The sequence below is a fragment of the Hakea prostrata genome, chromosome 2, assembly GCF_041222555.1.
Source record: "Hakea prostrata isolate BN-2017 chromosome 2, UWA_Hpros_2, whole genome shotgun sequence".
NCBI lineage: Eukaryota > Viridiplantae > Streptophyta > Magnoliopsida > Proteales > Proteaceae > Hakea > Hakea prostrata.
Window position 1 is genome coordinate 74,215,051 of NC_142601.1, and position 14,374 is coordinate 74,229,424.

At 39.2% G+C, this 14,374-nt stretch overlaps 1 protein-coding gene and 1 pseudogene across 1 annotated transcript; both read left to right on the forward strand.

The window, feature by feature from the left end:
- The first annotated feature begins 2,234 nt into the window (after positions 1-2,234).
- LOC149026463 (putative protein S-acyltransferase 19) lies at positions 2,235-10,159 on the forward strand. Its single transcript, XM_089146753.1, has 9 exons — positions 2,235-3,050; positions 4,810-4,923; positions 5,036-5,449; positions 7,186-7,254; positions 7,359-7,430; positions 7,517-7,645; positions 7,839-7,919; positions 8,013-8,213; positions 8,715-10,159. Exons 1-9 carry the CDS (start codon positions 3,006-3,008, stop codon positions 9,819-9,821), a joined length of 2,232 nt encoding a protein of 743 aa, XP_089002879.1. The 5' UTR covers positions 2,235-3,005; the 3' UTR covers positions 9,822-10,159.
- A 1,589-nt stretch (positions 10,160-11,748) lies between these two features.
- Positions 11,749-14,295, forward strand: LOC149026464 (L-type lectin-domain containing receptor kinase IX.1 pseudogene; annotated as a pseudogene).
- Positions 14,296-14,374: the final 79 nt, after the last annotated feature.

The following is a 14,374-nucleotide window of genomic DNA, read 5'->3' on the forward strand; positions in this document are numbered from 1 at the left end:
CAGAAATAAGACTACTGGGATAAAATAAAACGGATCAGAAACCATATGACTACTAGCATCTGAATAAATAACTATAATGAAGATGCTTTACCTGTAGCATTTGCCAAGGGAGGAAAAATACTAGATTCCAACAAAGAGAAAATGGTTTGTTATAGTAATCATGGTGAAAGACAATGAACAGATGATGGCGAAGATTAAGAATTGTTTGTTAGGATGATACCATATTAAGATGAAATTTCAATTGAATGAATTTCATATAAGAGAATTTTCGATTAAATAGATAGGATACAATCTATGTTGTTAGGAGAACAAATAACAATAAAAGAAAGCTACAAAATATGTAAATACAATATACGGAAAGATTTATACATAAATACGACAAATGGAAATTTTTCAAAGAGAAACCAATCAAGCCAAATCAGGAGAGTGATGAAATGGAAGAGGAGGTCATATGAAATTAATTTAAATTATGGACAGTTAGAGATAAAGATGAAAAATCATCTTTGTCATGCCTAATACTGTTTGATTTATCCCTCTAAAATGATCAAGATCTTGCAGGATTTTGACAAAGGTTTGGTTGTGATACGGAAGTTTTCTACCTGGTCGGGTCAGACCTGGCTAGGGCTCCGCATACCATACAGTCGGGACAAGAACCGCCCAGCGTGATCAAGGCATAACGTACACTGGACCAATATGGCAACCGTTTTCGATTATGAAGGTCAACTCAATCACTGATCAAGCGTGATCAATGACATGGAGGCATAATCCCAGGAGAAATAGCAGCCTCCGTCGGGTAAACTTACCAAATACATAAAAGGTAACACTTACAGTATAAGAAGAATTATATACCCCTTTGTTCATTGTCTGACTTAGCCATTGGAGGCGGTTGCCTGGTATTCTAGCCGGCCCGCGTCTAACCTTTTTTGCAGAACTCATTGTCTTCGGCACAAGGGGAGGTTTAGTTAGAAGCTGCACCAATATAACTGTAATGCATTAGGCTGATCTTTGATTATGCAACGCGACTTATAAAAGGTAAATCAAATATTTTTGTGTAATGTCCTGTAAATTTTTATGTCTTTTGGTTTGAATGAGGTCGAATTTCATCTCTTCCCTCTTCTGAGTACCCAGTCTTTTCATTTATTTGCCCCTCCCCCTTTTTTTTTTATGCTTTCCTAGGTCATCTAGGGAATCATAAATGAAATGTTAATTGTTGTAATGAAGGAGAAACAAAATAAGGAGATAAAGGAAGAGATAGAGAGGGTTGCTCAAGGTGAGCACTGTTGAATTTTATTTATATATTTAGGAAGAAGATGGGTGAAGGACAATCCTGTCATCTGGCTACATGAAGGGGGTTAAGATAGGTGAGGATATTTTAGGGAATTTTCAGTATCAATTATCATTCTTTATTTTTGATATTTCTCATTCTTTTGATGCATTTGACATTCATTTTAAATCTAATTTTTATTTAAAAGTAATCATGAGAGGTGACTTAGTCAGCAAAAGACTAACATTTCAATGTTGGAGCTCAGAGTAAGAATTCCCTTGGAGGTAGGGGCGAAACCCCACTATATTATTATATAAAGCTCCTCCCCTCAGGAGGAGAGGTGGTAAAGCTCATCCCACTTTATTGGGGGTGAATCATAAGCCGAGCCACAGAAGCCTTTATAGGGGTGTTTGAGTAAATCCAAGAAAATTTTGGGGGGTGATGACAAATTTTTCTATTTTATGCTATAGTTCTAGCCTTCTAGGATAGGAATCCAAATTTTCTTTTAAGAAAACGGGATTATACATTAAAGCATGCTCAGGTGGCCCAAAATAGGCCAAAAATTCCTGCATGCAATGTCTCCTTTCTAGAATGTAACGCGTCACTCATCAAGAGGTTAATTATTCTACAGGTAAGGTACAAGCTAGGTACAAGCTGGGACTGGACATCTGAATTCCCTCTTTGTTTTTAGGGCCAAATGGACACCTGAATTCTGAGGGCAGATACCGGCTTAGCTTAGCTTAGCTTAGCTATGATTATTATTATTATTTTTTTGGTAAGGGCTATGATTAATTACATTTGGCTATGTTAGCTTTTCCTTACATTTTATTTTAATACATCCAGGCTTAAATGGCAGGGTGGTGGTGGTGGTGGGGGTGTGGGGTGACTTGAGGTGAGCGGCTAACATAACATAACATAAACATCGTCCTTTCATTTCATTTCCTTTCCTTTCCTTTCCTTTCCTTTTGGACTGATCTGATGAGCCTGAGGTGACTCGACTACCCACATATCTTCTGAGTTCTGGCCTGGGAGATCCCCATCCCCACGGATTGGACTGAGAGCATTTCAAAGTAGTCAACTGTTGTTCTGGTTTGGCATCAAAGCTGGTACCTTGAGAAGAATAACAAGTAGAAGTAGCGGTAGTGCACCAGAAAGGGCCAACATCGTCCATGTCTCTCTCTCTCTCTCTCTCTCTCTCGTGGACAGATCAAAACATAATTCCTAGCAAGGATAGGAAATGCAAAAGAAAACTTTCACATTTTCGGTGGGTTACCACTCCCCACCAATGCTCTCTGGCTTTTATTTTTGGGCTCGTATGACCTTCAATTAAATTTCTATCTTCCTTTTCAGCAACCCAGTTACCAAAAAAGACCCAGATACCCAAAACGTCAACTGTTTTGTGCTCTACTGCTCTGTCTTGTTGAGTTTCTCATCTTCCGACTCTCTCTCTCTCTCTCTCTCATTATCGATTTGGGAGATCTTCCACAAAGAAAAGGTCTTTCTTCTCGTTGTTGCTACTCTTTGTTTTTATTTGGTCCCTTTTTCCTGCTCACTGACTTACACTGGAGTTCAGGATTCTAAAGCTATTCAGAAAGAGAGGTAGGGAAGTTTGGTGTCCGTTTCTCTTCAACCTTTTAGGGTTTTTTTTCTTTCCCCCCCCCCCCCATTCGCGGTGTTGCCACTTGTGATCTAGAGTGGATCGGCCAGTCCTTAGGTTGGCTGTGGAAACATTTCAGCAGTTATGGTGAGGCGACATGGTTGGCAACTTCCTGCTCACACTTTCCAGGTTTGTTCTTTTTGGAGAAGTTTGTTTGCTTGACTCAGTTGACTGTTTGATTTGACTGCAATTATGTGGCCTTTTAACTAGAACTTTCCAGGTTTGTTCTCATGATTCCTTCAATTTTGTGGCCTTTTAACTATAACTGAGGCCTTTATCTTTTTTTAGTAAAGAACTGAGGCCTTTATTTTACCGGAATGAAAACCATTGAAGTACCTTCGAGAAGCTTTAATAGATGGTTTCTTTTATGAGTTTTGTGATTGTTGTATGAATTCAACTAAATGTCATTCCCATTTTTAGTTTTCAACTCTCTTAGTTGGTAAATTCTTATCAATCACTTTGATTTGCTAGTATCTAAAGGTATCTTGTTGGGTTTATGTCTGGCATTTCTCTGTGTATTATGGAATCACTCTTTTTATTACTACTATTATGTTTTCCTTGGGTGCGGGATTACTTGTTGCTTAACTTATTTTGGTGAGCTAACTTCTGTATTCTCCTTGAGGATTTTCTCTAGGTGTTAGTTCGGTAGTTTGTTTATTGTAAGTTAGTTTCTTAGATTACTGACTCCGTTTTTCATTGCATTTGAGGAAGGAGGGAGAAAGGGCTTGGAATCTCCTACGATTGCTGCGTTAGTTTCATTTTTGTCTTGACAATTTTCTATCATCAGGTCAACTAATTTTGCTTGTAATTGTAAATTTAAGGTTAACGTCCCATCAGCCATTCTCATATCTACAATCATTTCTAGTTTTTGGACTTCAACCTTCTCCTCTTGAGTTAAATTAAATTGCTTTCTGCTATAAATTCACTGAATATGAGATTTTCTTTACTGCAAGATTACAGAACTAGATTTGTTTCTATGATTCGGGACTCTTGGATTTTCAACAGGTTTGAAGGCATTGCTTTTACTTTGAGAGACAGGATAGCCAGGCCATAGATTGGTTATATAACCTTATCTCCTGTTTCTCTTCTAGTTAATCTGATAACTTAGTAGGGTGGAAAAAAGAAGCAATTTTCTTGTGAGCATTATTATTGTTTTGAGAGTGACGACCACTTCGTGCTCCTCTGATTTGGAGGAAGCTTACCGTCACCTACCACTAGAGTTTCTGTTATGAGTATATGCCCCAACTCAAGCAGTGATATCCATCATTTCAACTTGGTTTTCAAATGCTTAATTTACTCGTCCAATTTCTATTGCTGCTTCTTATGCTTTCAAAAACTTTGGGACAGAAGATGCATCTACCATAATTTTCCTGATTTAATCTCTGTTGATCTTTATCTCCAGAAGATTAGCAAACAAACTGTTTGTGGGTTCTACTTTTTGGCCTTGTTTTGCTATGTTCACAGATATTAATTTGGGTTTTGGATTGGATAGCAATGCTATCTTAAGCTAATAACCTGTAATGTAGTTTGTTTAGTAACCCATCTTCTTTGAGAATGAGTTAAAGTGGTTCAGAAATGGGATATTGAGAAACTGTAGGTCAGAGTAGGACATTCCCTTTTCCTGAGTACATTTTCTTCATCCTATTTTATTTATCAATTATCGTTTAAGATTGAGTTATATTCGGCTGGTCATTAATTCGAATATACAAGTTCTCAACATGCCCTGTTGTTGTTTGTGATTTAAATTACCTTATTCTTTTGAACTTGGATTTCTATGAGACTCTGAGATTGAAATATTTTTTGGTCCACATTTTCATTTTCATTCCCCTTCTTCTTTCTGGGTGCTTAGGGACTCATGCATCGTTGCCCGTGTTCTTTCCTTGGACAGGTTGTTGCAATTACAGTGTTTTTCTTGTTAGTTGTTGCATTCTATGCCTTCTTTGCACCATTCCTTGGTGGCCATGTCTGGGAATATGTTGCAATTGCCACTTACACTCCTGCGGTATGTAATTTATCCATTGCTGATTTTTTTCATGTATGCTGTTACTTCTTTTTCATTGCTTGATGTCCCTGTCCCACTCTACAACCCCCTAAAAAAATTATTTGTGCTGCAGGCACTCCTTGTTTTCATTCTTTATGTCCGCAGTACAGCGATTAATCCTGCTGATCCTGGCATTATGTCAAAATTTAACGGGGAGTTAACAAATCAGCTCAATATAAATCCGGGGTTATCAGGTGGGAACGCACCTGTTAATTTTGATGAAGTTGGTACTGCAGTGCATTCTTCTCCATCATCAGCTTCTAGAAGCTCCATAGCAGCTGATTGCAGTAAGAAAGGTTCAGTTAGAGAATCTGAGTTGATGGAGATTCCAGGAGGCCTTGCAGGTAGAAGATCATCAGATTGCTTCAGCATTAGAGATCTTCTCTGTGCAATATTTGTCCATGAAGATTGCTCAAAACGTGGAGGATCCAGTGAGTTGCATGCCACTGGAGAAGATGCTTTATTCTGCACGTTGTGCAATGCTGAGGTAGTCTTTTATGATTATTTTCTTCTTGACATAATTGAGTTTGATAACAGTGGCTATCTGACTTCTATCTCAACGATCATCAGATTGTAACATTGGGCCAACTTTTCATCCATTCTTGTTATTCCATGCTTCCAAATATTGGCTGTTGATCATTGAATAGTTCCAGTTGGAAGAACATTTAGGTGAAGAAAAAGCCGTCTAACATTTTGAATCTTATTAGTACAACTAAGGGAACTAGTTCAATTCCATTTTCTCAGATTGGTCAAGTACACCATAGACAAACTGAAACTGAAGGTTTTACTAAGTTCATATACAGTCACTGTGATTCAGTTCAAGGGAAATAACTTGCACAAACAAAGTTTGGAAGGGACTTATGACCCCATAAAGAAGATATTGTTCCATCACATCAATTCTGGTACCTCTCAAGCCTTTTTACACAACTCAACAAAGGAACCTGTAGTAATTTCACACAACTCAACATAGATGGAATACTGTTAGGTTTAGTATGGTTTAAGTTTGTCTTGGTTTATGGGGTTACACTTCTTTCAATTCAGTTTGGTGCAAAATGATGGTTTTTTGGTCTAAAACTGAACCCTGAACTGAAGGGAATTTGAAAAAAATCCAAAGCCAAAACAAAGCTCTTTTTTTTCAGCTTGGGTTGGATCTGTTTTTAAGTGGCCAATTTGGTTCCACTTCTAAATGAACACCCGTTTGTGCAGTGTCATTAAAAAAATAATGATAAACAAATAAAAATGAAATATTTACAGTGGTTTTCAGGATTATGGAGTTCCCGTAATAGTTTTTAATAGCTTGGTTTCTTGGAAGTAAAGTGTGTGTGTAAAAAAACTATATCATACGCTTTAAGTAGAAATGTGAACTGACTTTGAGTTTATGATGGACTTCAGATGTTCCTTATCAATCTATCATGCAATAATTCTCTTATGTACCCAGAGAAAATCTCCTACTCCATTTATTCTTCATCTAAGTCTACTTTTCATATTGCATCCCCTGCATCAAGTTTTCTGGAGAATATTAGATAAATAAAAGACAATATTTGCTCTTACCCTGTATGTTGTTGTGGATAACTGTATTATTAGAATAAAAAAGAAGATTATAATGACTCTGTAGTCCAAATCTAATAATGCCTCTATTTTCAGTATGCTGCTCTGCACGCATTGTGAATGAAACATAAGTCAACAGAATAGTATTGGGACAATATCTTAGATCTACTTTAATTTAATATCTGAGATCTACCAAATTAAAGTAATAGGTACAAAAGAAGAAGGTTGACCACAAGTTAGGTTTAGACCAAGTCAATCCTACTTGTTTGTTTTGTGATTCATTTTCTTATCTAGTAGATCTAAGAAAGTTTTCCTTAAATATATGGGAGGGAAGGAGTGACGAAGGAGCCTGTTGAACCACTTTCTACTTTTAATTTTTACTTCTCTTTCTTGTGATGTGGGGAGTGTGTTTATGATACTAAATTTATACTGTCTACAGTTGGACAAAAATACAATTTTACACTTTCTACAGTTGGACAAAAATACACTTTCCCCCCCCCTTTCTTTCAGCTATTGGTGTCATCGCTTGTTGCTTTGTGTTGTGTGCTCGTTCGCGCATGTGTGTGGGGTCTTGCTTGTAACATTCATTTTCTGATAAATGTATTAGTTGTGCAATAAAAGCCTTAGATGGTTCTTGTTCCATTTGTCATTTATATGTTCTTCTTTATATTGCAGGTGCGGAAGTTCAGTAAGCACTGTAGAAGTTGTGATAAATGTGTTGATGGATTTGATCACCACTGTCGGGTACTGGGCTGTGATTTGAACCGACAAATGTGTAGTCGTTTCTAAGCAAAGTTGAGGATAAATATTTGTGTTCAAAATTAACCATGCATATTCTTTTTGGGCAGTGGCTTAACAATTGCGTGGGAAGAAAAAATTATGTTACTTTTATATGTCTCATGGCTACAAGTCTCATTTGGGTATGCATAAAAACACCATTATTTTTGGCCAACACTGACTTTTAGGTCTTTGGTTAACGGTCAGCTTCCCTTCTTCTTTTTCTTAGCTTTTAATTGAAGCTGGAATTGGTATTGCTGTCTTTGTTCGTTGCTTCGTGGATAAAAGGAACATGGAGAACCAAATTATTGAGAGGCTTGGCAATGGTTTCTCTCGTGCCCCTTTTGCAGTGGTTGTGGTATGTTCGTTTTGATGATTCCTGAGTAATACCTAGTACCGCTATATCTAGTGGTATACCATGTCTATGTCATGGTATTTAATGTGGAGTACACTGGCTTGGCAGATCTTTAGTGAGCCTTGTCCAGGATATCTCATACATTATTTTAAATTCCTCATGTGTAGGCTGTCTATTTTAAATTCCTCATGTGTAGGCTGTATGTTCGGTAGTTTCTTTTCTGGCTTGCCTTCCTCTGGGTGAACTTTTCTTCTTCCACATGATTCTTATCAGAAAGGTAATTTTGTTTCCAGTTGGTTTTAATCAAATATTTCAATCATCACAACAGTCAATGCCTTAAAAATTGTTTTGTTTTCTTTGTTCACATCAGGGTATTACTACTTATGAGTACGTTGTGGCAATGAGGGCCATGAGTGAGGCACCTGCAGGGGCATCTGTAGATGAGGAAATGCCAAATATTGTTTATTCTCCAACGGGGTCTGCTACAACTGGCTTAAGTGGTGGGAGTTCTTTGGGTCTGCAATACAAGGGTGCATGGTGTACACCTCCAAGGGTATTTGTTGATTATCAGGTAGAAAAATATTCACAATAGCCTTTTACTTTTGGCAATGAGCTACACTTGTTTTCCATGAGACTTAGAAATCGTCTATAATCTCATTCATGAAATGCTGTCCACTGTCCAGTTCCTTCATTTGGTGGCTTTGAACGTTGAAGGTTTTTACATAATAAATTCACATGACTAGTTCATTATCATCTTCAGAAAATATGTACATCTATTTGATGTTGAGGGTTGAGGTCTAAAGATATCATATTAAAAATAGGACTAGAAGAAAGGAAAGAGAGAAATAAAATCTGATTGTAGGATCTAAGCTGCCATGGGGCTTTTGCTTATAACTCACTTGTATGTGCTATGATCTGTTTTCACTGTTTATGTTTACTTATCCTGGTACTAAATGCATTTTCTTTTTTTTGTTCTTCTGGTTGTTTCTAGTTAGGTAGCTTTATTGTTGTTTTTTCTTTCTCCTTTTTGGTTTACTTTTTTTTTTTCTTTAATTCAAATTGGTCACACCAGGATGAAATTATACCTCACTTAGAACCTGGAATGGTTCCGTCAACTATTGACCCAGACGCTGCCGAGTTTGCAGAAAAAGGGAAGTCAAAGAGGCCTGTCAGGATTAGTGCTTGGAAGCTTGCAAAATTAGATTCAAATGAAGCAATGAGAGTGGCAGCAAAAGCTAGGGCATCTTCTTCTGTTCTCCGGCCAGTTGAAAACCACCGTTTGCCTGACACTGATATCAGCTCCAGTGGAAATATTAGTGGCAGAAGTAGTATGAGCACTGATGTGGGACTAAACAAAGACACCAAGAATGACGTAAAACTATCTCCTTTGAAGAATTCATATGCACAAAGTCATGGTAGCAGGGATGAATATGAAACTGGGACGCAAAGTGTGAGCAGCTTCAGCAGCCCAAGCCATATCCATGAGTCAGTCACCCTTAGTCCCCTCCCACAAGAGCGCCCTTCGGGTTCGTTTAATCCCACAACTTCAGTATCCCGCTTTGCTCAAGAGCGGCCTTCCGCTGCTACTAGAGCATCTTTTCTCAATCACAGTCTCGGCAACTCAGTTTTTCATCCTAATTCCTCATTGTTTGATGACAAGATCATGCAAAGGAGTAGTGGTGCCGATCCCACGTTGTTACAGGCTCCACCTGCTTCTCTCCTTAGAGATTGTAAAAGAACATCTGTTGTGTGGGACCAAGACGCTGGTAGGTATGTTTCAATCCCTGTGTCAGCAAGGACTGGTGAATCTGCCCATGAGTCCCGAACTAGATCTTCAGTGCAAGTTGGAGCTGCAAATACTCGTGCAGAAAAAAACAATTATGGTAGAAGACCTACTGGTCCAACCACAGAATCAACTGCTACAGCGAACGCCCCTGTGCAGCAGTCGGAGAAACTGATGTACACAGGAGAGTCTATTTTCTTTGGTGGTCCTCTTTTGAGTGTTCCAGTTAAGGATGGTGCAAGAACTGGAGCCAACCCTAGCTTGAGACTAGAACAAGAGAGAACGCTAAGCAATTGGCCCCGTGAAGCTAGAGGTGGAAGGGGCATGGCTTCAAATCAGTTACCGGTGTTCATTCCAACAGTTTTAGGAAGGAATCCATCATCAGAATTGGGTTAGTTTGGGCCGTGAAGCTTCTGGTATTTGTTCATTAGCAGAGGAAGAGTGTCAACTAATGTTGGTTGATTGTCCATCCAGTTTTGGAGAAGATGGGGAAGGTATCAATACCACCTACAGATAACTTTGTACATGAACAGTATTTAACGTGAAAAACTTTGAAGTGTGAACTGCTGCTGTGCTAGGAAGCAGCCTGAGTGTGGTGACTCTGGGTCTCCTCCGTAATGGATCTATGATTCTCAGGTGCAACTGTTGGTAAACTCTGCGCAAAATTATATTGATGTGGCAATCAACTTGGAAGGGTTCTTTTTGGATGTGTGGTGGGTATTTGCCCGCCCTTCTTGGGGGAAAAAGTGGGGGGGGGGGGGGGTGTTGTTCTTGAGTGGGGGGGGAAGGAGCTTTTAGATTTGGCAGTCAGTTGTATCATTTTTTAACACAAATGACAAAGAAGAGAGGTTCTAGTCCACTACAAAGAAGATACTCTGTTGGTACTCTTTTTTTTTTGATGTGGCTTTTGGATACATGTAGCTGACTGTTTTGAGTTGGGATAAGGTTTAACTATAATGGTGGTTGTTGTACTTGGCTATTTGTAGCAGTTGTTCTAACTTCTAAGTTCTAAGTACTAGTTTTCACCCGGTCCGGTTCTCAGATTGTTTGTGTGGATCATTTGAGCAATGGTTCCGTAGGAGATGGACGAAATATGTTAAAGTTCAATCCCATTTGAAATATGGGTTTGGATTTTTGGGTATATATAATTTTAAAGGCCCGCAAGCCAAGCCGCAGTACCATTCCCATGTTCTCTCAGGTGACATGCATCTCAGACATGAACTCCAGGGCTTCGATCATGAATTCAGTCAAGTCAATTGTGGATGATCTTTCCTGATAGAGGATTGTGCTTCTTCTATATTTTTTGGGTAGAAGTTTCTTTTACATTTTTTTGTCACATATTTAGGTAAAGCTTGTATCTTTTGAACATTGATAAAATGAATTACAAATAGTTTTGTGATGAAGAAATGTTGAGAAGAATATAATGGTTTAATGGTCGAAATAGAGGATTTCAACTTGGATTGAGCACATGTATGTATGCCATCAATTGTTACATGACGGTCAACTATTCATTTTGTTGGTTTGTTTGTTTGTTTTGTTTTGTTTTTTCTCTTTTTTTGGGTAAAAAGTATTCTATTCCTTTGGTAAGAGTTACATGAGACACATTCAACTATTCAAGGGATGTCTTCTCTTCTAGTCAATGCAGCCGGCAGCCGGAAAAGTCCAGAAAGTCCCAAGCACAAAACTTGAGTACGGAAGGATACAGATTCAATGACTCGGTGGAATACATACACTTTCCTGAAATAAAGTAGTCTGACCGACCATGAATGGCAACTAAACAAATAATTGAAGAAGAAAGAATTTGGCAATAAAGAGAAGGGATAGGTTTAGCCGTTTAGGTTTAGGTTTAGGAACTCCATCAAACTATGAAATCCAATCCATCGATGGATGATATACTCTTTTTTTTTTTTTTTTTTTTTTTTTTTGTTACAGAAAAAATTATCGAGGATTCAAGGTAATTTTTTTTTCTTTTCTTTTTCTTATGAATTTAGTAAGGTGAAAGCCCGGGGGCCGGGTTGAACTTAACCGGCCGATTGAGTAATCACCCTAATGACGTATGACGTGTCCATTAAGTGACAACGCAGAGTTCTGCACTGCTTCGAATTCATCCTCCCACCCACAAGGCCCACAAGGCCCAGAACCCTCCAAGGTCCATGGTGATGGTCCCAACGGTATGATATTTATTAATCTCAATTTCAGCAGTTAACAGCTCAGCATTTAGCTTTTCCCAACAAAAGTTTCATTGACTGAGAGCAATAGGACATGGGAGAAAAGTCAAAGTCAAGGTCTTCACTCTACAGATTCATCCATCCAATCCTATTCCTACCAAGGCAAATAGAACTGTAGAAAGTGTGGCAATCACAATTCACAACCACAAGACAACTTCATCTGAATCGAATCGTCCTCAATAGTCGATCCACTCCTCTCTCTCTCTCTCTCTCTCTCTCTCTCTCTTCCCGTTCAAGTAAGTAAACAAGTAAACAATCCCCAATTTGGACTTCCAACACAATTTAACCAAACCCAATCAATGATGATGGCTCTCTGCAACTCAAGGAACCACAACCATCCTCTTCTCTTCTCCGGTTTTCTCCTTGTAATTGTGATTGTGATTGTAATTCTTCCCCCTTTTGCAATTTCCCTATCTTTCAATTTTTCAACTTTCTCTCCGAGCGAAATTCGCCTGGAAGGCGATGCATCCATCTCAGCAGGAGGAGCCATCCAAGTGATCGGCTATCCAGCGGGGAAAAGCCGAACGGGCCGAGCTTCGTATACGAAGCCAGTGCGTCTCCGGGACAAAGCAACGCGAAACCTCACAGACTTCCGTACCCATTTCTCCTTCAATACCAGCAGCAGCAGCAGCTCCTCCTCCTCCGTGCTTGCTTTCTTTCTTGCCCCCAAGGATTCCACTCTTCCCACAAACGCAACAACCTATCTCGGTTCTGCTTCTGCTTCTGTTTCTGTCAACAACCGTAACTCCACCTCCGCCTCCAGCAATGCGGAGGATCAGATTTTTGCAATCGAGTTCAATGCCGTAAATCCAAGCAGTCAGCCCACCGTGAACGGCAGCAATAATAATAACAGCACTTACAGAGACGAGGTTTGTGTTGCATTTGATAACACTAGTGTTAACGGTGCGAGAAGAAGAGCTAATGTCTGGATTACTTACAACTCTACCACTCACAATTTGAGTATTTTCTTTACTTACGCCGAGAATCCGGTATTCCGTGGAAATTCTACTCTCTTTTATATCATCAATCTTGGGAATTATTTACCAGATTTGGTTAAAGTAGGGTTCGGTGCATCATCCTCCGGATCTAACGCCATTTCCTATAGTGTTCTCGACTGGGAATTCAATTCAACCCTGGATATCAAAGAAAGCGATGTCTGGAAGAGGAGATTGATGGTAGCAGCCTCTTCTGGGGGTGGAACTGCTTTGCTTGTAATCTTTTCCTTCATTGTCTGGAAGAACAGGAACAGTAGGAACAGTAAGAACAGGAACAGCGGCGGCGGAAGGAGAAAAGACGGCAGCGTCACCCTCGATGCACCCATCGACAATGATTTCGAGAAGACGTCAGGGCCTAAAAGTTTTGCTTATGGTGAATTGGTTCGTTCGACTAATAATTTTGCAGAGGAAGGGAAGCTTGGAGAGGGGGGATTTGGAGCTGTTTACAGAGGTTTCTTGGCTGATCAGAACAAGGATGTCGCTGTTAAGAAGGTCTCCAAGAAATCCAAACAAGGTGTGAAGGAATTCAGGTCCGAGGTTAAAATCATTAGTCGACTGAGGCATAGGAACCTGGTGCAGCTTGTGGGTTGGTGCCATCACAAAGAAGAGCTGCTCCTTGTTTATGAATTCATGCCCAATGGGAGCCTTGATTCACATCTCTTCAGGGCAAAAACTTTGTTGACATGGGAGGCGAGGAACAAAATAGTTCTAGGCTTAGCCTCTGCGTTGCTCTATTTACACGAAGAATGGGACCAGTGTGTGGTTCACAGGGATATCAAACCTAGTAACATCATGTTAGATTCCAATTTCAATGCTAAACTTGGAGATTTCGGACTAGCGAGGCTAATCGATCATGAGAAAACATCAAGAATGACTATATTGGCAGGGACTTTGGGTTACATGGCTCCTGAAACTGCTACTACTTGGAAGGCTTCCAAGGAATCCGATGTATATAGCTTTGGAATTGTGGCCCTGGAGATCGCTTGTGGCAGAAAGTGCATTGATTCTAAAGCAGAAGAAGGTAAAATGGTATTGTTGGAGTGGGTCTGGAACCTCTACGGAAATGGAAAGCTTCTTAAAGCAGCTGACGGGAAATTGAATATGGATTTCAATGAGCAACAGATGGAGTGTTTGTTGACTGTTGGGCTATGGTGTGCTCACCCTGATTTCAAATTTCGCCCTTCTATCAGGCAAGCCATGCAGGTCCTTAAATTCGAAGCACCATTGCCTCATCTTCCTCCCACTATGCCTGTCAGCACCTATGCTGTTTCTGTTCCTCCTCTATCACTATCAGGGCCTCCATTCAATAAGAGTTCCACTTCACACTGTGAAACCATTGGGCTTACAGATTTTGAGATGGGTAGAACCTGATATCAGATTCCTCATCTGTCTCCTCAACTTCCCAGACGCGTCTCCCAAAGCTATTTAATTGTTTTTCTTTTCTCTTTACATGTATTATGTATGTATGGTGTTTGTTGAGTGATGAGTTTTTGTTTCTCAGTTCAAACTTCAAAGTTCAATCAAGAACTAGTAAAGTTATACTGCAAATACCTATTAATTGATGTAACCAGAATTTTGGAGCTCGTGTTTTAGTAGTCTTGGACATTCTTTTGAGTAATATAATTAAGAAAAATCAATTCAATTAATAATCATTATTAATAGATAAATTAGTCTATTATATCATTCTAATGAAAATTTGGGAGTATTCTAGGGATAATAGTAATAG